Genomic DNA, 21027 nt, shown 5'->3' on the forward strand with positions numbered 1-21027 from the left:
GGGTTTGTTTGATTTTTGGCCATCTGCAGCAGCCATAGCTTCATTAAGCCCACAGATGTGTTTTGTGTGTCCCCACAGTGTTAGCTTGAAGTTTGTTTTGTTTATCTGAATTTTTCTTTTCTTGAAATGTCACTTTACCACATGGTAGCATGTGGCTCAAGATTGTAAACAGAAGAATCCATCACAACCCAGTGTCACCCTGTCCTTACACACTGTTGTCACTCTTCCCCCTGGGCAGCCCCTTATATTAAAGTTGCCAGATTTAGAAAATAAAAATAGAGAAGGCCCAGTTATATTTGACTTTCAGATAAAGAAAAAGAAATTTTTTAGTGTAAGTATTGGGACCCACTTATATTTTAAAAATATTACTTGTTTATCTGAAATTCATACTTAATTAGTTGCCCTGTACTTTATCTGGTAAAACTACCTTTTGGCATTGAATTCATAACCTCTGGCATGAGGAAACAGTCTCAGAGAGGTAAATGGGTAGGTTGCCCAAAAGTGAAGGACAAATTAAATATATTTTTGAAACACAAAAATTAACAAACAGATGCGGGAGTCAAACTGGGTCTTGTATACTTACAGCAGCCCCTGACATATTAATAGTGGTGATCTGGGGTCAAGGTTCCCCACAGGATTTCCTAGAACACTAGTCTCTGAGGTGGCTCCACCAAAAATGAGTTGTAGGATATAAGTTTGGATAATGCTGCATGTTGCTTTATGTTCTTAGAGAGCCACAATATACATTAACTAATGGAGGATGCAGAGAAGTCCTGCAGCAATGAAACATAGTTATAGTTAGTGTAATACTTACACTAAAAAATTATTGGTTGTTCATCTGCAATTCAAATGTAACTGGGCCTTCTCTATTGTTATTTGCTAAATCTGGTAACCTTAATATAAGGGGATGCCCAGGTGGAAGAGGATAGGGAAACACTAGGGTTGTGATGGATTCTGTATGACCTGGTGTTTCCCAAGCTCATATACCCATGAGCCTTGTTTCTTTTTTTGTTCTTCTATTAACATCCCACCAAGACCATGATCTGTGGAATAAACTTTGGGGTCACTTTCCAAATTATCGAAATAACAACAACAATAAACACACACACAAAAAAAAAAAACACACACAACACACACCACATTGTATTACATTCATACCTTTAGATTTAGGTCCTTCATAGTTTTTTTTTTTTTCTTTTTGGAAAAAAAGACAGAACAATTTCAATAAAATGGGTAATTTTTCAGTGCTTCAGATACAATGAAATTCAGTCAGGTAGATGCTGATTGCCCTAATAACATGTCACTATGTTTCCTTTTTTTAAAAAAACAACAACACATTTTTATTGATTTCAGAGAGGAAGTGAGAGGGAGATAGAAACATCAATAATGAGAATTACTGATTGGCTGCCTTCTGCAGGCCCATCACTGGGGATCGAACCCACAACTCAGGCATGCACCCCGACTGGGAGTCGAACCATGACCTCCTGGTTCATACGTTGATGCTCAACTACTGAGCCATGACAATGGGGCACTATGTTTCTCATTTTGTCCTCTGGTAGGGTACTGCATAAACGTTCACTGTTATAGTATAGCTTGATCATGGAAATTCTAGTAAGCACTTGATGGATTAAAGAAAGGCTCTTAGACAGTATCTCTAATGAGTCATTAGGTATTGCTTGTGCGTGGTGTGGTGTTGTAAAGTTAAATGCATCTATTTTTAAAGTTGCAGCCCACCTAATCGATTTGTACAAGCAGTCTTTGACTTCTGCTCCGGATTGTCTGCCAGACCCATTTGATACAGAGTTCTCTGAAAAGAAATTGAAGTAAGCTGATCCAATAATGTTTTCCAGTTAGTATTAAGCATGCAGTGATTGAGGAATGGAGAGATGCGGGTATCATAACCATGGGTGACCACATCCAGGAGATCTCCGCCTTTCATCTGCCACACTGTCAACAACTTATCATACAGGGGTGGTTTTCTTTTATTGTTTGCCAACCAAGAGCATTGCCTCTCTTGTTTTAGAAGCACGTGCATTTATTCATTCACTGATCCAAATGGACATTTATGGCATGCCCATTATGTGAAAAGCTTCATGCTGGGAGCTGGAGATAGAGTGATAGATAACAGCTCGGCTAGTGCCATCTTGGAGCTTATAGGGTAGCATCGGAAACAGCCCCAAAGCAAGTCAACACATAGGCACATCATGACAGATTGTGAGAGATGCCACAGAAGGTATATGGGGGCCCAGAAGGAAAAATGACAGAAGGGCCCTATTTTATGACTAAAAATAGGGCTGCTGGGAAGGGGGCATCTTTTGGAAAAATATGCTTTTAGACATTTCAAAGCATCACCCGGACTTATCCCAGAGGCAGGTGGATAGTGGGCACTAAGTAACCTACGATATGGCCAATTAAGTTAACAGAGAAGGAGCCAACTATGTGGAAAGTCAGCAAAGTACAGTATTGCCTTTTTGGTCATACTTCTCTTTCCTCTCACATAGGCACGCTGCAACAGTAAAGCACTGGAAAGAGAAGATAGCTCAGCAGAGGTAATTCCATCCTGAAGTATATATACATAAACATATGAAAAAGCCCAGCTTTGTGGAGTCATAGGAGCTTAGAGGGGGAAGAGTTGGGAGGTCCTACCATCCAAGCTCTCTGCTGTGATCTGAATCTCTTCTGTGCTTCTGCCAGTGGTCACTCAGCTTTTGTGTGACCATGTCCTTATCTCTTGAGGATTCCCATTGGACCAGTAGGTGGATCCTCTCTCTCTCATAAGTAAGAAAGCTCTCTGTGCTTTGCTAATTTCAATTACTGATAAATAATCTAGAACTTAATGCAGAGCACAGTCATAAACATTCAAGGATTCATTTAACTCATCTGAGGAATGTGCTCTAAGCATCATGTGCTTTGATTTTCTTTCGATCCTAGCCAACAATTCCAACTCTCTTGCTATAAAGAAAGGAAGCCAGATATATTTCCTGAGCATATAGCAGTATACATGGTACTATTGTGCACATTGACATGGCTTCCCTCCAGAATGACTCCCAGATGAATATCCTTCTTAATAACAATGTCTGGGTTACCTTGTGGAATGTGTTGGACGAGTGGTGAGATAAGACCTTAAGTCTCATGGCCCACCCCTACATAAAGGTCAAACTGTAAGGTGTATACTGTCTCATAGAATATCCCTGGAAGGATTTCCAAGAGCCTGGTAACAGTGATTGCCTGTGGGGAGGGAAGTTGGGAGGTTAGATTAGGGAACAGTGTGGGATGGAGACTTCCTTTTTATTATGTACTCTTCAATACCTTTAGAATTGTGTACGTGTGTTATCCATTCACATATTTTAGAATTTTGGAACATTAAAATGTTTAATTTTAACCAAGAGGTAGGTAATAGAAAGCCAATGTAAGTTTTTGAAAAAGAGAGTGAAAAACATAGATATGTGTCATAGAAAAACAAGTGTTGGCAGCATGCATAATGGATTGGGGAGGAGGATTAAGGAAGGAGAAAGTTTCAAGGAAATTTGAGGTGGTCAGAAATGTCAGATGATATGGAAGTGTCATGAAGGAGAATGAACGGAGGAATTAGGGTTTATCAGATGGAAGGTTTATTGATGTCTTTTGTGAGAACAGTTTTAAGAGAGTGGTAGATAATAGGCAGACTGCCATAGGTTAATGAATGAATCCATGAGGCCGTAGAGATGAGACATGTTAATGAGAAATTATCCTACCTAATAATAGACAAATATGCAAATTGACCATACCTTCGCTATGCCCGCGATTGGCCAGGAGGCTCGGGGGGTCGGGACTCGGGGTGGCCGGGGTGGATGATTGGGCCGGCGGGACGCTGAGCTCCCGTCACCAGTGGCAGCTGGAGCTCAGCGTCTGCACCATGGCTGTGCTGCAGCACAGAAGAGGCCTCTGGGGCAGTGAGCTCACGTCCCACCGTGGACCATCAAAAGCGGGGGAGCTGGGTGCCTGTCCGCTCAGGCACCAGGCCTTTCAGAAGCCTTTGCCGCGCCGGAGGCTTCTGAAAGGCCTGGTGCACCAGCAGAAAGATACCCAGCTCCCCCGTGATCGAAAGCAAAAGTGTGGGAGCTGGGTGCCTGTCCACTCAGGCACCAGGCCTTTCAGAAGCCTCCGCCGTGCTGGAGGCTTCTGAAAGGCCTGGTGCACCAGCGATCAAAAGCAAAAGTGTGGGAGCTGGGTGCCTGTCCACTCAGGCGGACAGGCACCCAGCTCCCCCGTGATCGAAAGCGAAAGCGTGTAGGGAACCCTACACGTGCATGATTCAATCATGAACTGGGCCTCTAGTTGTTTAAATAAGATGATATTTTGATTCAGCCAGTATTTCCAGAGAGGCCATCCAGTGTAAGAGAGCACTGTTTTAGTTCAGTAAATTGACTTCAGGAATTCAGTTTGCTTATCTATAAAACGAGGATGATTGGACCACCTAATGCCTAAGGTCAGCTCACACACTGGGTGACTAATTGCTGATTAGCAAGTGCACTTATCAAGATCATGGGCTTGGAAGCAGCAGCCTGGGTTTTAATTCAGACTTGACTTCTTACTAGCTAATCATTTAGGGTGGGTTACATAACTTCTCTAGGCCTTGACTTTAGGGCAATACAATGGGAATAATAATAGTAACTTGGAATTCTTGTAAGATTAAATATAAAGTACTTTGCACAGTGTCTGGCATGTAATAAACACTTAAAATGGAAAACTATTTCAGATAGAATTAGGTTGAGCTACATTTAACAGACAGCCTCCAAGTCAATGCTTTTATAAGAAAGAAGTAGACAGCGCCACATCATCAGATTCCTTCTTTTCATCTATTCTATCGTTCTCAGCACATGATTTCCATCCTCAGGGTTGTTTCATGGTTGCAGAATGACTGCCACAGCTCCAGCCATTTCATCTATATTTCAGGAAGTAGAAAAAGAAATGAGACAAGGACAAAGGGAAAGCCTCCCAGCTGAGTTAGCCCTCTTGAAAAAGCTACCTGGAGTCTTACTCAGGGGATTTAGTTTACTTCTCATTGCCCATCTTTATATGTAAAAAGTATAGCTTTTAGCTGGTATATGTCTCCCCAATGTAGGGTTCTGATATTGGAAAGACATCTAGCAGGATTATAATGTTTGCTTTTATTTCACTTTGTAATCACTGATCACATCATTCATAAACTTTTACTTAGGTTTTCGTTTTTGTTTTTGTTACCACTGATTCTGAAATTATGCAGATTAGAAGAATATAGCTGGCTTTAAGACCACTGATTTTTAGTGTTTTGAGGTCAACTGTAAACCCAACCAGCTGGTATCATTATTTGCTATCTTACAATGAAAGTCTGATTTCTAAGTAGGAAAAATGACTGGGATGTAGAGCTAAAACAGAAGCAAATAATGTTTTGAAATATTTTATGTCTCTTTTGCATAATTATGGAACTACTGAGCAGGAAGGAGATTGAAAACACAAACAACTATTTAATGAAAATTAGGAACAAAGTAATATCACCTTACTTCAAATCTGAATTTAGCAAGACATTTCAGTCTCAGGTAACTGAATGCAATTAATAATTATTGAATAAGAGTCCTTTTAAAAGTTGATATAGTGCATATGTTATTATATAATGTTCCTTTCCTGAAGTTATTTCTTTCCTACATCTAATCCACTAAATAACCTATACCCTTCAAATCCATGTCTTTAAGAGCATATAAGAGAGAGACCTAATTTCAGGTCTTACACCTAAGTAGTGTTCTCTACCAATGTGTTACTACCTCTCCATCTCCCTGCTTTGAATTATCACTATTAATTGCCTTACCCCATCTACCATATTTTCCGGCATATAAGACGACTTTTTAACCCAGGAAAATCTTCTATACGCCCAGTCTTATACTCCGGAAAATAGGGTATTTTAAGCCATTTTTTGTCAAATTCTCCCTATTGATGCCTATCCTATGATAAATCCCAGTTTTATTCATTAAAGTTTTTATTCCATTGAAATTATTTTACCCATTGGCTGCTGAGATAGCTCTAAGTTATTATAAGTTCAGAACTCCCTGTATTGCTATGAAAACTCCAGACACTATTATTAACCAGAGGCTTCCTGAGAAGAAATTATATGAAACTAATTAACAAAATCTACAATGAGTTAATAAGTCTCTTGAAAAATTTTTAGTTTACAAAACTTCATTTCCAGGACCTTAAAAAAGAGACTTTGATCATTGCTTATCAATTTAACATGCTCGTAGCAGCTGCCTTTCAGCCATGTGTAAGTCTAAAATTATTCTTTTGGTTTTTTCTTATCTGGACACCCTTTCTGAAAACTTGCCTCCATTTACAAAGAAGTGTGAAGATGTGAGCAAAGCAGCTGAGAAAAATACATGTGGTCTTCATCCAGGTAATGTGTTTGTGTAGCTCTTGTTCCTGTGACTGTGCCTAAATGAAGAATACTTGATAGTGGCTCTTAGACCATAACTAGTTCCTACTACTCTTTGCCTTAGTAACAGCTAATGACTTGACCTGCTATAACCTGTATTTTAGTCATGTCTGACTTACATGAGGAAAGGAAGATGTAACTAAAATTTAGTTGTCATCCAGTGTGCTTAAATTTTACCTAAAAGCATTAAGAAGACCTGGCTAATTTAAAAAATAAGGGAGTAATGAAAGGTTGTTGGAGAATAGGATATTCAAAGGGTCTCAGAGCATCACCTCACATATTACCTACTAATTACCAGGAGGAAAGTGTACCTTTACAATGGAGAGAAATGGCATTTCCCACTTTAACAAACTTCATTCAACCAGAGTTGGCCTACCCAAGTTGGTCCTTGATCAAACTTCTGCTAATTGCAAGACAGCCTAGCATGTGTTGGGGGTGGGGGTTGAGAAGGAGAATTCTTGCCAAAAATCCTTAAACTGCATTTGATTAACAGGAAACAATCAAACAAACCCCAAATGTAGACACTTTTTAAAAGACAATTGTCTTGGACTCTTCAGACAAATCAGTATTATTAAAATAAAAAGGTGGGGTAATTATTCTATATTAAAGGAGATTAAGGAATCATGAAAATGACATGCAATACATGCACTTTGGATGTGTGTTGAGAAAAACAGCTATAAAAGATATTGTGGGGCAACTACATGAGTTTGATTGGGGGACTCTATTAGCAGGCATTGTGGCATTACTGTAAGTTTTCCTGAGTGTGATGATAGGTCAGAGTTTGCAAAGCAAAGATTAAGGCTGGAACAAGGACTTGTGTGAGGGAGAGAAATCGGGGGTGAAGGCTGGTGATTCTACCTACACCCTAGACAGACATCACTAATCAATCAAACCTACTCTCCTCTTGAGATGGGAAAAGGCCTCAGTTTTTCAGCACAGTCCTCCAGGCAGCCACCATCATTCATTCAACCAGGGTTGGCCCACAAAAGTTGGTCCTTGATATATTTATTTAAAATGTTTTCATATTGCACTGATTCCTTAGAGAGATACATTTTAATTAACAATGATATGTTCAGCCCTAGCCAATTGGCTCACTTGGTTGGAGTGTCGTCCCATACACCAAAAGATTTCAGGTTCAAGTCCAGGTTCGGTCCCTGGTCAATTGATGTTTCTCCTCCCACCCCCTAAAATCAATAAATACATATCCTTGGGTGAAGATTTTTTTAAAAGAATTACATGTCTACAGTAATGAATACATTTACGATTAGAAAAAAAATTTTTTAATTCACATCTCAGTTATTCTTGCCAGATAACATAGGCCAAATTACTTGGTCTCTATTTCATAACCCAATAAGTTAGCTACTACTACATAGACATAAAGCCCTGAAAGAACCAGCTAGCTCCCAGGGAGTGTGAGCCATGTTTGTTAAGGGCAAGCACTGAATCATATAGGACGAATCATTGCTTCTTAGTAGCTTTCTTCTAGTCTTCCTCAAGTGTGGGGTGAGCACCTTGTTCATTGTAAAGAACACAGACATTAGTAATCATTGTACCATTGTCCAGAATATCACCTTATAATATTTGTTTTTTAGGTTTTCTAGATCCCCAGCCAAAAGAAGTTGAAGAACAGGAATCCTCAGATATGGTTCTTTTTCCAAAATCGGAGAGTTCTGTGGAGATCAAGGAGTTCGCTAACCAGAAGCAAACTGAAAATTTAACAAAGTCTCCCACAGGTATGGTAATCATTTGCTTTCTCAAAACTGGACACATGGATACCCATGGTGCTTGCCTGCAGATAGTGGACACTCAAATATAGGTCCCTTCCCCTTCCTGTCTTGATGATTTTGAATCTGAGAAAGGATGTTTAATATTATGATGTAAAGTACAATTCTTATTTCAATTGCCTGGGTATTTGGAGAAATTCAGACAGCTGCAGCAATGTGGATTATCTACTCTTGCTTATTCCTCACCAAATGTGGTGACTAGAGGATTAACTTCCCTGGCTAAATTTACCTGTAATTACTACCACTTTTTAGAACTATAAATATAATAGTTGAACCAAAGAGATTCTCAGGATTTTGTCCTCATTAGTTTTAAGAAATCTTTCAGAATCAATGTTTTCTGTATTTGTACCTCATTGATTCAATGGAAAGAACCCTGAAGATCTCAGTATAAATTCAGTTTATCAAGGCAAGTCATCAACTTCATAGAATCTGATTTTTCTGATTTAATTAGAAAAGGTTATACTAATAGCATCTCATCAAGTTGGTGTGAGGACCAACAGTGGGTAAAATCTCTTAGTAAAATGTACAGATATAACACTAGAATTATTTTTTTAAAGCCTTTGTTCCTTTAAATGCGCTCTTAAAAAAAGAAGAAAAGTTTTCCAAGTCAATGGCCATTATTCCCTGGGATGACCTCGAGTATCTTTGAATAAAATGTCCATGTGGTAATTTCAACTTTCTCTCTAACAGAATCAGATTTGTGTACGCCCATGAAAATCCCAACCCAGTCATTGCTGCAGGATGTCGCAGGACAAGCCAGGAAGGAGAAAGTGAAGTTACCTCACTATTTGATGAGTTCCAAGCCCAAGTCTCTACCTCTCGCAAAGGTAAAAGACACGGGGACACATTTCCCAGAGCCAAGCAACATTTTATGTAAACCTGAGCCATAGGAGTGACTGATGGCCAGCCACTGTGTGCTATTTACTGTACGTACCATCTCACCGCGAAGGCCTGCAGGTCACACACAGATGAACTAAGTCAGTGCTTTGCTCCTATAGGCTCACTGGAGGAATTTTGAGCCAGCAGTTCATTGGTAGCTTGAAATCAGCCCAGCTGGGAATTCTTACATCATATAAATTGACAATTTCTGTTAATCAGGGTTCTTTTCAGGAAGCCAGTGTTACTGGCACACTGCTGGCTAAGGGGGGTCATCGGCCACCCTTCTCGTGACTCAGGATAAAATCCAAATATCTTAGCCTGACTACAAGCATGGCCTCGTTTGCTTCTTGGATCACCTTGCCCCAAACTCACTGTACTTCCGCCATGTGGGTTGTTAGTTCTTTAGTTCTTAGTCCTTTAAAAGCATCCAGCTCCTTCCTTCCTCAGAGCCTCAGAGATTAAGAGTCCACCTCAGCTCTGCTGGAAGCCTTCCTTGAGCTCATCAGACAGGTTTTGATGTTATCCTTCGATACTTTCATGACACCCTGTGCCCGTTGCCATCACAGAATCTGAAGCAATGTATATAATTGACGTGATAGGAGTGCTTCTCAAACTTAAATGTGCACACGAATTACCTAAAGATCTTGTCAAAATACAGATTCGGACTCACTGGTGTGGGGGCCTGGGATTCCGCAGTTCTGACAAGCTCCCAAGTGAGGTCAGTGCTGCAGACCTGAGGAATACCAAGGGCATAGGGCAGTGGTTCTCATAGTGTGATCACCTGACCCAGCAGCACTGGCAACACCTGAGACCTTGTTATAAATGCAACGTCATGACCCACATTTACTGATTGAGAAACTCTGGGGATGAAGTCAACAATTGGAGTCTTAGCGAGTCCTGGAGGTGATTCTAATGGGAGCCAACGTTTGATAATCAGTGGCACAGAGGAAAGAGCACAAACTTTAGATTCAGGCAGACTTGACTGTGAGACTTTGCCACTTACCACTTGAGCAAATTCTCTACACTTGAGCTTCTCTAGCCTCAAACCAAAGCCTAAAATACTCCCTCACAATGGTGTTGCTCAAGGATTACATGAGACAGCAAGTGTTCCTTTCCTCTCAAGACAAGCAGTATTTTCTCTGGAGACAAGAGCCTTTATCTCATCTTGGGAACTCACAATGGAACCATTTTATTTCATGTTGTTACTTTTTCCTTATTGCAAAGGTGCAAGATTCTGTTGGAGGAAGAGTGAGAACATCCTCCATTGCATCGGCTGCAATTAAGAACCCAAATTCATCCCCTTTCGGATTCCATCTTCTTCCTCCATCAGTGAAGTTTGGGGTGCTTAGAGAAGGGCACACCTATGAAACCACTGTCAAGCTCAAGAACATTGGTGTGGACTTCTGCAGGTGAGGCCTAGGCACCCGCATCTGCTCAGTCACCTTCTACTCTGTGGCTTGTTTTTGACTACCTACATCAGTTAATGTTTCTTGAAATGAACTGTAATTATAGTCTGACTCTTGGATTTTCACATCATTCACTCATTTACTTGCTAATTCTCCCATTCATTGATTCATTCATTCTTCAGAAAATCAACATTTATCAAGCCTCAAGTATTAGTAGGTACTTCTTTGCCCCACCATTAATCATTATTCATACCTTGGTAGAAGCAACTCCAGGCCTGATCACCTCTAGAAAAAAAAGGGGGGGGCGGGGTGCAGTATAAGTGTTAACAATAATTAACACATATAATTTGAAAGTCTACTTCTCAAATTATTTCTCAAATCTACCACCAACTATGATAGCTGACATGTTTTAACTTTATGATCTAAAATGATTTTGCCGAAACCGGTTTGGCTCAGTGGATAGAGCGTCGGCCTGCGGACTCAAGGGTCCCAGGTTCGATTCCGGTCAAGGGCGTGTACTTTGGTTTCGGGCACATCCCCAGTAGGGGGTGTGCAAGAGGCAGCTGATCGATGTTTCTCTCTCATCGATGTTTCTAACTCTCTATCCCTCTCTCTTCCTCTCTGTAAAAAATCAATAAAATATATTTAAAAAATAAAATAATAAAATAAAATAAAATAAAATGATTTTAATTACATTACTTCTGCATAGTTGAAGCAAAAAGGGAAAAATATAACCTGAACCATTAGGGTCATTTTGGCTCTGAAGTTCTGACTTGGAATTAATAACAAATATTTTAACTCATGGTTTGTACTCCTAGTTGAGAATACACTGCATCTGGTATTCAGTGACCAGGAAGTGTCAGTCCCTCATTTCCAACTCAAAACCAATAGAATTTCAGAGCTTGTGGAGACTATGCCAGTGGAACAAACTGAGTAACTTATGTGTGTTTTTTAAATAATTGAATTTATTGGGATGACATTGGTTCAGGTTCAATGTACAGGTTTCAAGTGTACAACTCAATAAAGCATTATCTGCACATTGCATTGGGCACCCATTGCCCTGAGCAGTCTCTTCTGTGACTTGTTTTAAGGTCTTGTAGGCTAGAGAGTAAAGTGAGGCCTCAGATCTCCTGAGTACCAACTAGTTCCTTGCAGACAGCTCACTGGATCCACACAGCTGTTGTCACTGCTGCATGTGGGAGTGCTATACCAAGACAACTCCCAATTACAAAATCACCTCTTTTCCATTTTGACTTAAACTTTAGCATAATGTGGAGGATTTCCCCCATAAACATGGAATAAATGTTTGTTTCAATTGCCAAGTTTTTCTCAGTGTGAGTGGCAAGTCCAAAAATGGTTGTGATTCTGAACTCAGGTTCAGAAATACATGCAGCAGAGCAATAGGAGCACGGGTTTCAAAGATCGCAGTCCCATTTCAGTTGAGGCCAACCCCCACTTCAGGAATTATGTTTGCTTCCTCAGAAACAGCCTGAGGAGGACCCAGGCCACCGGATCAGATATTATTGGCTGTTTAGCTTGTTGCCAACAAGTAGGTGGGGAGGGGTAGTCAACCTCAAACTAATAAACTCATCCGTGCTGATCCTCTGTTCAGTAGAGAATTTTAGCTTTAGAGAGTTCACTCCTCAGGGGTTAAATTTAACCCCTACTTGGCAAACAGCAGAGTTGAGGGTCACAGGAGCAGGGTTAGGATCGATGTGGAGGTGGGCTTTCCCCGGCATTTTAATTTACTCCAGGTCTTCAACCTTCAGGCAGAACCCACAAACCACAAGAAGGGAAAGGGACCAATAGGCCCCATGTGTGAGCACAGGGCCTTTCAAGTTCTCCAACTTGCCTGTATCTCCTCTCCCCAAACATCAAACCCCATGCACAACAGAGCCAGACTGGCTCCCACGCTCCACTGCTCTCCCCAAACCTTTATCCTTCTGCTTAACAATCTGACAGTCAGCATTGTGTTCATGCTGGCGGCCACACTGCAGTGCACACATAGCCAAACATGCACGGCTCTGCCCGGCCTGGCTGCTTGGCAGGGCTGGAGCTGGGCTAGGAGCCTGCTTGATGCCGCTGACAGCTGTTGGAAAGGCGCTTGCGAAATGGGCCCCAGAGTCTTCTCCCAATTGAATGTTGGGTTGATTTTCTAATGGTGTGGACCCCATGCTCCTATAGCGTGAATATTAACAACCTTCCTGATTTTTAATACCCAGGTTCATCCATTGTTCGTGGTTTTCATTATGGCATAAATTTATTCCCATCTCTCGGCCTGTAGGTTCAGGGTAAAGCAGCCGCCGCCCAGCACAGGACTGAAAGTGACCTACAAGCCTGGGCCTGTAAGTCCTACATGTTGCCTGTTGTCAGTGTGTTTCTATATGAATGCAGACATGTTTCCAGTGAAGTCCTTTTCCCCATTCCATTTAAACCATGTTGAAGTCTAATTTTTCAGTAGCATAAGCAAAAGATTCCTGGCATTGGTGCAGTATGTGGCTTGATGTCACTTACTTCATGTAATAACCATGAGACAGATCCTGTGTGTAAACAAAGTTAAACTTTGAGCTATGGAAACATTTCTGAAGTTCGCCCAATACTACAGTTATGTATGGTTGTACGAAAAAAATATCTGTAATAATTAAACATGATTTAACATGCATTTGGGAAGTTAATTACCTAACTATATCCTGTGACAAATCCTTCTGCAATGAAAAATCCTTTGGAAAAAGAAATATTCCAGTCTTATAATTCTATGTAAATCTGATTTGTTCTCTTGGTGTTTGCCAGTGAATATTATTAAGGATATTATTTAATATACTAAGAAACAGTATATATTAAATTCATCAGCTGCCCCGTTTCTCCAAAGATCTCTGAAAATACAAATGTTAAAATGTCAACCTATTCTGACTTTATTTGATATAGTCCTAAAAGTAGGATGTTTAGTATAAAACTTGTATATCGCCACTTACTCTAAATTATAATTTCAGAATTTTAGCGTGACATAAAAGTTTGTCTAAAATATAATAACATCACATCTGTAAATCTTAACACTTATTTTTTGGTCAGTGCACCATCCTGCTGCTTTAACAATCCTTTCATTTCACCCAACAAGTAGTTCCTCCCACAAACCACTGTGTGCCAGGCTACAGGGGGTGATGAAATGAGTAAGACAGGGAAGGAGCTCACAGCCGAGCACACAGTGGGCACTCAGAAGACGTGTGCTTGAAGACAGAATGAAGTGAGGAGGTCTGGTGGATGCATGAACCCTTTGTCACAGGTGGGGCCATGCCCAGGCTCATGGGAACACTGAGCAAGGGCATCCAGTCCCATGACCAGCACACAGGGCTCACCGAGTCCGAGATGTCATATGTTGATATAGAAGGGTCGGGTTGGTTCAGTGAAGGGTTGCCTTGGTTCAGTGCCCAGTCACCTGGCTTCTTGTTGCAACTGTGGGACCAAGCAGCTCAGGGATGTTGGCTCATTAATCCTGAGTGCCTTGTTTTCCTCGGCTGTAGAGGGAGCTCAGACCAGACCACGTCTTAATGCTCTTCCAGCTCTAACATCTTTCTATTTGTGAAGCAGTACTATGCAGGCCCCAATTCCAAGCAGAAATGCATTTTGGGATTAGATCCACTAATTCATGAGTCTCTCTCCCAAACAATTTATCATTGTACTGTGTCAAGATTTCAGAATCTTCACAACATAAGGCAAAAACTATATCCAAAGCAAGCTGTTCTTCCACGGCTCTGGGAAGTTAGCAGATCTTTTTCACTTAAGGTAGGGATTATGCCAAATGCCAGCAGGCCTGTGGGATAGACCTTTATTGATACTAAAATCCAGAGTGTATTCTTTAAAGCTCACTCTATACTGTGAGGTGTTTTTTTTTTCTTTTTGTCAGTAGGTTTTGGCTCTGGCAAATAAATAATCTGTAGACTTCTCCATATGTAAATCTGGCCACTGCTCAGCTCGGTCGGTTGCCAACACTAAACGAATCTGCTCAAAGCCTGGGCAGTCCTGTGTGGTGCTGCACTCCAGCCCCTCGTGCAGAATGTCCTCCTCCCCAGCCCTGCTAATTGTCGGGCTTGGAGGGCCCAGGGCTGATTCTCAGAAACAGAGCTCTTGGATCCCCTCCAGGATGTGCCTTACACGTTGCTGAAAAAACTGAAACGTTCTTCGATTCCATTATTTTTTAAAACAAGATGGAGGGGGAAATTATTTGTATCGAATTGCTTCCCGTGTGGACTTATTTTTTCCAGATAACTGTTGTCAAGTCTGCTTTTGAACCCACCCCCCAGAGAGGCAGCTTGGAAACACAAACAACTCTCTGTTTCCTGGCTGGTGTTCTTTTCAAGGAACAAGGCGAGGAGCCCGTTCCTCCCTGTTGCTTCTTCGTTGGGTATCAGGTTTCTGCTTGGTGGGTACAGACCTCTTCCCTGTAACTTTCAGACCTAGGCAGCCCAGCATTTAAACGAATTCTGTCTCCCTCTACTGGCTTTGTCACATCACAGGTCCCACATAAGGAAAAGTAGAAATCAAGAGGCAGGACAGTGGTAGGTTTCACTCAGTCTCTTAGATCACATTTCCAGTTGTCTTAAATCGAATCTGCAAGGATGCCAAGGAATACAAACTCACTACTGACATTCAAGAACTAGCTCAGTTATGGGCACTATGAAAGTTTGCCTTTGGTATCACCTCTGGGGCCCTGGCATTTATCCTTATGCCTTTTCTTAATAGCACCTGGTTTTCTTCAACAACTTACCTGGGGTCCCATTTACTCAATGGAATACTGCCTCACTAATCCATGAAGTACTTCTTCTAAATGCTGTAACAGTAAAGCATTCATTCATGCCTAATTTATAGATGAGGAACCCGGATTAGTTTCAGTAACTTGCACAACTTGGTGTGAAATTCAGGATTTGAACTCAGATCTGTCTGATTCTAAAGCTCCATTGTGTCTCACAGGTGGCATCTGGCTTGCAGGTAGAACTGAAAGTGGAGCTATTTGCCATGGTTATGGGCGAGGATAGCACCAAGGGATCGACACACATCTCTCACAATATTGAGATCATGACCGAGCATGACGTCCTGTTCTTACCCGTGGAAGCAAATATCCTTTAAAGTTCCGTTTGAATTGTCATACACGGTGCAAAAATTGCATTTGGGCCAGGAGAACACAGGAGTCAAAAATGCAAGTTTTACATGCTCAGGCTTAGGAGATGAAGGATGGATATTGATCTCTTGGAATTTCTTCTGTTCCCCCTAGTGTATGTTGCTCTGCCTCTCTAGAGGGGCCATCAGTCACCATAACCCCCTCACACCCGCACTCCATAGCTTCATTAATTCCAAGCAAAGTGCCTAACACACAGCACCAGTACAGTCATTGCAAGATGAATTAATGCCAATGTTACTGGCTGTGTATGGACTACCAAATTTTTTTTAAAAGCAAGTGTTTGTCATCAAGAAAAACTTGTATTCTTGTTGAGAGACAGGAGATACCTTCTTATTATAAAGGTTGAATGGCTATTCACTGAATTACACATACATACCTCATATTAATGTCTCACTTGTAGATATCATATGGATATTGAGTACCTATTATATGCAAGGTGCTATATGAAATATTTCTCATCTCATATATAAAAATGAAAATGGGACTCTATCTCAAAAGACATATACACTAGTAGCAGAAAACCTTCATACCTGATTTCTATATTTTTTGTATTCCAATGGCATGAATCATACTACTTTGTGCTATAGTTATATATATATATATCTTCTTGTGTTATATATCCGATATTTGAGTCTTCTAGAATGCAGACTGATGAAAGGAGATTTAAACTAGAAAGAACAAATAGGCCAATAGCAATAGGAAAGCTCCAGGTGTTTGGGAGAGTTATCAGGGAGTTTGTTAAGAGTTTGGGGAATATTAGGAAGTATAGTGGGAAAGTTGGTTGGAATCAAGTTGTAGAAGATTTTGAATCCTTGGCTTAAACTTTATTAAATAAGCAACAAGTGAATCATTAAAGATTTCTGATGCACTGGGGACATAATTAGCATGTCTTTATAAAAATTAATCCAGTGTTATTGCGCAAGATGTGTTGAAGAGTGGCTGGATATGCAAAGAACTATTGGAAAGCTACATCGATAGGCCAAGTGTAAGGACAAGAACTACATATGGCAACAGTAGTCATGTGGAAGAGGGACATCATGAAGGACATTGGCAAAGAGAGCTGCAAAATCTGAGGTGGAACCCATTGATAGAAGGAAGAGGACATGAGTTCAACTCCAAGGTTGTGGGCTCAGGTAATGAATCATGGATATACAGAACTGGATTTCAGTTGGAGTCAGATCTGGAGACATAATTTTATGCATCACCTATAAAGAGGTGAGGAATGAAGGCATGGGAAAGGAATAGAAATGTGGGGTCTGTTTAAGGAGCAGGAGAAAGAATCCCTGATGCTGATCACAGCCATTAGAGCATTTAGCACTTGTGCTAGTAAAATTTCTATTTCCTTGCTTATAGATTAAAGACCACCTGCAAGGCACAGATAGATAGTGGAAAGGGTTTTATTAGATCTTTAACCTATTTCCAAAGACCGTGATAGTTCATACCCCTCTGTACCCTCTGAACCAAAAACCATAAAATTGTATATTGATGTGGTTTGGGGGCCTGGTTATGGTGACTGATGGCCCCTCTAGAGAGGCAGAGCAACATACACTAGGGGGAACAGAAGAAACTCCAAGAGATCAATATCCATCCTTCATCTCCTAAGCCTGAGCATGTAAAACTTGCATTAAACAGAAAAGTACCTAAAATTGAGCTAATGGTGCTAGAGAAGAGGTTCAAATTTTGAAATGTTATGAGTTTGTGAATATAAATCACTTGACCATGAAAATCATAGTCCTTAACGAATATTATACCAGTTTTAACAAGCAGCAATTATGATGAGAGACCCAAAGATTTTCCCCAGGGAAAGGAAAATCCCTTGGTCCAGAGGACGTCTACAGCTCCTTCCTCTGATCTTGGAGTTTTCCTGGCCCGTAAAGTCTGTCCACAGTAGGTCCAGTAAGTACTAAATGGGAATCTGATTTTCAACCATTCAAATCTGAGGCCTTAAACCTAAAGTTTGTTCTCTTCTTACAGTCAGAAACCAATGAGCCATTTAGCCTGGTGGAATGAAATTCCTGGTTTTTAATAACTACAATAGCTATTCTTTTATATACATTATCATATCTAATCCTCCCTAATACTACCTGTAAGATAAATACTATTTTCCCCACTCTACAAATGAAGAAATGGGGCTCAAAAGTGAGGATCCCAAAGAGTTTTTGTTTATGAGTCATATCTAGAGGACACCAACCTTCAAGAGGGATTTTTAACGACAAAGTATTACCTCTTCCCTCACCCCTGAGAGTAACCTCTGACTGACCAAGGGGAGACTTAGACGTTGTACTCACAGAGACATTGCCGTAAGCCATCAGGATGGGGTTGGTGGGGAGAGGAACCTAAGAAGAAAATTATTAAATCCAGTCATTAAAAAATGAGACTTTGATAGTGCTTGTCACAGGCAGGGAGATAATAATATTTACATTTCTAGAAGAGAAAAGAGCGACCCTAAAAATTGAAAGACTGAGTGTAAGGAAGCATCAGGCCTTTCAGTTTTGATAGAGCTTACGAGTGAGTTTGGACAACAGGTTTCCCCAGAAATCTGACATGGGTACCCTGCCTCCGAACCGAAGTAGGAGTGTGAGTGTCTACTCAATACAACAGTCTCACTTTGCTCTCCTTCCCGTTTGTTAAGACCAAGCTTCCCCCACCCGCTATTCCTCAATTCGCTCTTTCTAATGTTTGAATGAGAATAAATTCTATTCCATTTCTCTCATTTCTGACCTGAGTTAAGTCCTAAACAATGGTTTTCCTCTCAGGAATTCTCTACCTATAAATGTCTCCCAGAGCGTAACGTAATGGGCATCTCACCTCTTTCCCTGCAGCTTTACAAATGGCTTTGTGTTCTTTCATTTTTGCACTTTCTTCTCGGTATAGTTCAACAGCCTCCATGATCCTCTCAGCCTACACAGACGAGGCCAAAGGACAGAAGTCACCACGACCCACTCCTTCACCCCAGAACCCTGCACCTGGAGGGCCTGCCCGGTTTAGTAAAGATGTGCCCACAGAGTGGCCAACTGCGTGCAAAGGCATCCTTGGTTCTTCTTTTCTTTTTAGTTTTCAGGGAGGGACTCAGTGCTCTGGACTCCGGGAAGAATGGACGTGGACACCTGGGAGGGGCAGCTCCGGGGAACGGCTGAAAGGCGCTACTTCCATCCAGGGCCGATGCTCCACCCCTGAGCTACAATGGCCAGGGCGACATTTTTACCTTTTAATCTATGAGAACGAACAGAAAACCAGAATAAGGCTAAAAAGTTCCTTCATCTTGAATTTAAGTAGAGGATTTGAGTCTAAAAAATAAACCAAAAATAATAAATAAAATAAATAAATAAAATATTAAAAAATAGAAAAACAACAAAAGAAACCAAAAAGCTTTACTGAGATGAAGCTGAGGATTAAGAGGAAAGTGGGGAGCGGGAGGAAGAAGAAGATGAAGGAAAAGCAATGTGAAATAATGGAATGATGTTAGAAGAAGAACCATTCTGAAAAAGGAGTTGGTGGCCTTTTGGGTTTAATGCTCTTGGAAGTTTCAGTAAGGATCAGCAGAAATCCACATAGAGCATTGATGTTTCAATGACACACGTCATGGGTAACCTTAAAAGTATTTTCAGTTTGAAGCCAGAGTGAGGTAGGTTGAATTACAAATGTGAAGTGAAGAAGTGGCATTACCTCTTTAGATACTTTTAGAAGAATCTTGATAGTGCATAACAAATGTGGTGGCAATATAAGGCAAAGGAATGATAATATTTGGGCTCTTTGCTACAATCCATTGCTACCTGAGAAATTTTATCTGTAGTGTGTTTCATAGATAAGAATGCATAGTTGCTAAGTGTAAGGGCTTTTGAATTAGTTGAGCAAGATTTCAAATATTTCACAGGCTAGCTGTGTGATCTTGAACAGGCACTTAACCATCCTACCTCTCAGGAGGATATTATCTATCTAGATAGATATACACACACCCCTCACAGTTTCTTGTGAGGATTTAATGAAATAATGTATGTGGAACATTGAACACAGTCCTTGATGCACAGCAAGTCCTCAATAATGTTTGCTGCTTTTTTATCCCTTCTTACTCATCATTTTGTCCCTAGAATTTAACAAGGCAGCTAGCTGGTCAAACCAACACAGAACCCAGGATAAATTTAGAAATTAATTTGAGATAAGATCCACTTTTATGATATTTTCAGAGAATATTATGTTCTCTATAATTCTTTTGCCTACAGAATGTTTTTAATATTCTTAAACCTGAAATGAAGGGTTTGGTACAATTGAAATAATTCTACAGCTGCCCACTAGAGGACAGAAGAGAGTCAGGCAACATTTGAGAAGAAATATTCAGGGACCAGTTGTCCTTGATTCTAGGATAGACTTTCCTACTATACTACTATGGGAAACTCAGACACCAGAGCCTGAGAATTGTTTTTGATTAAGCTCATTATTTTTAAGCTAAATAATGGATTAGAACTCTTTCCCAACATTTTACTGCCTTTCAAAGATAGTAAGCTGACAATTTTCATTTTATCATTCTATATTTATACTTCCATCATAGCTCTCACTTAATTCTGCCTTATATAATTTTTATTTTTTTCTGTGTGTGTCATCAACCGCCATTATAAGTAAAACCTTTGAAGGCTGGTGTAGTTTCTCACTCGGGCACTTCTTTTGCTTAGTAGACTCCAGGGATTCAATGTCAACATTCATATTATCATCATGGTAGAGAGAGGCAACAAGATATTTTGGATTAATGATTAGGGGAGCACCCACATTCCTCCATACACTTGATAGGCTCATATGTGTTGACACCAAAGATCAGTGCCAGAAAAATCAGTGAGTGGGCTCTTAGAATGTATTCTCTTGATAAAGAAAAGTGCTAAGGAAATAGTTATTCAATGTATAATGTGTTAGTGTCACGTGGTCTGACATGCATTATTTCATTTATTTCAACAGTTCTGTCAGATAAATTTATTTTACAAACTAGAGGCCCAGTGCATGATTAAATCATGCACATGTAGGGTTTCCTAGGCCTAACCTGCCATCCAGGCCATATCCACTGCCCCGCAAAGCCTAGCACGCTCCGTGGACACTGCTAGCAGCCTGCTCCCCGCTTTTGATGGCAGGGGGTCCGCTGGTGCTAGAGCGGACACACAGCTCCCCGCTTTCGATCGCGGGGGAGCTGGCTGTCTGTCCGCTGGTGCACCAGGCCTTTCAAAAGCCTCTGGTGCGGCGGAGGCTTTCGAAAGGCCTGGTGCCGGAGCGGACAGCCAGCCAGCTCCCCCGCTTTCGCTCCCGCTTTTGATGGTCCGCAGCAGGACATGGGCTCGCTGCCCCAGAGGCCCCTTCTGTGCC

At 40.9% G+C, this 21027-nt stretch overlaps 1 protein-coding gene across 1 annotated transcript in view; it reads left to right on the forward strand.

The window, feature by feature from the left end:
- SPAG17 (sperm associated antigen 17) overlaps positions 1-17694 on the forward strand; it is a gene marked incomplete at both ends in the record, with an annotated part of 133575 nt that extends 115881 nt beyond the window's left edge. Inside the window, 11 exons of the mRNA XM_079762032.1 lie at positions 1724-1823; positions 2502-2549; positions 5459-5558; positions 6301-6403; positions 8044-8175; positions 8917-9053; positions 10330-10514; positions 12796-12856; positions 15477-15611; positions 17417-17560; positions 17659-17694. Of these exons, the coding sequence (XP_079618158.1) occupies positions 1724-1823; positions 2502-2549; positions 5459-5558; positions 6301-6403; positions 8044-8175; positions 8917-9053; positions 10330-10514; positions 12796-12856; positions 15477-15611; positions 17417-17560; positions 17659-17694 (1181 nt within the window). The remainder of the gene's footprint in view (positions 1-1723; positions 1824-2501; positions 2550-5458; positions 5559-6300; positions 6404-8043; positions 8176-8916; positions 9054-10329; positions 10515-12795; positions 12857-15476; positions 15612-17416; positions 17561-17658) is intronic.
- Positions 17695-21027: the final 3333 nt, after the last annotated feature.

The sequence above is a fragment of the Cnephaeus nilssonii genome (assembly GCF_951640355.1).
Source record: "Cnephaeus nilssonii genome assembly, chromosome: 21".
Classification (NCBI taxonomy): Eukaryota; Metazoa; Chordata; class Mammalia; order Chiroptera; family Vespertilionidae; genus Cnephaeus; species Cnephaeus nilssonii.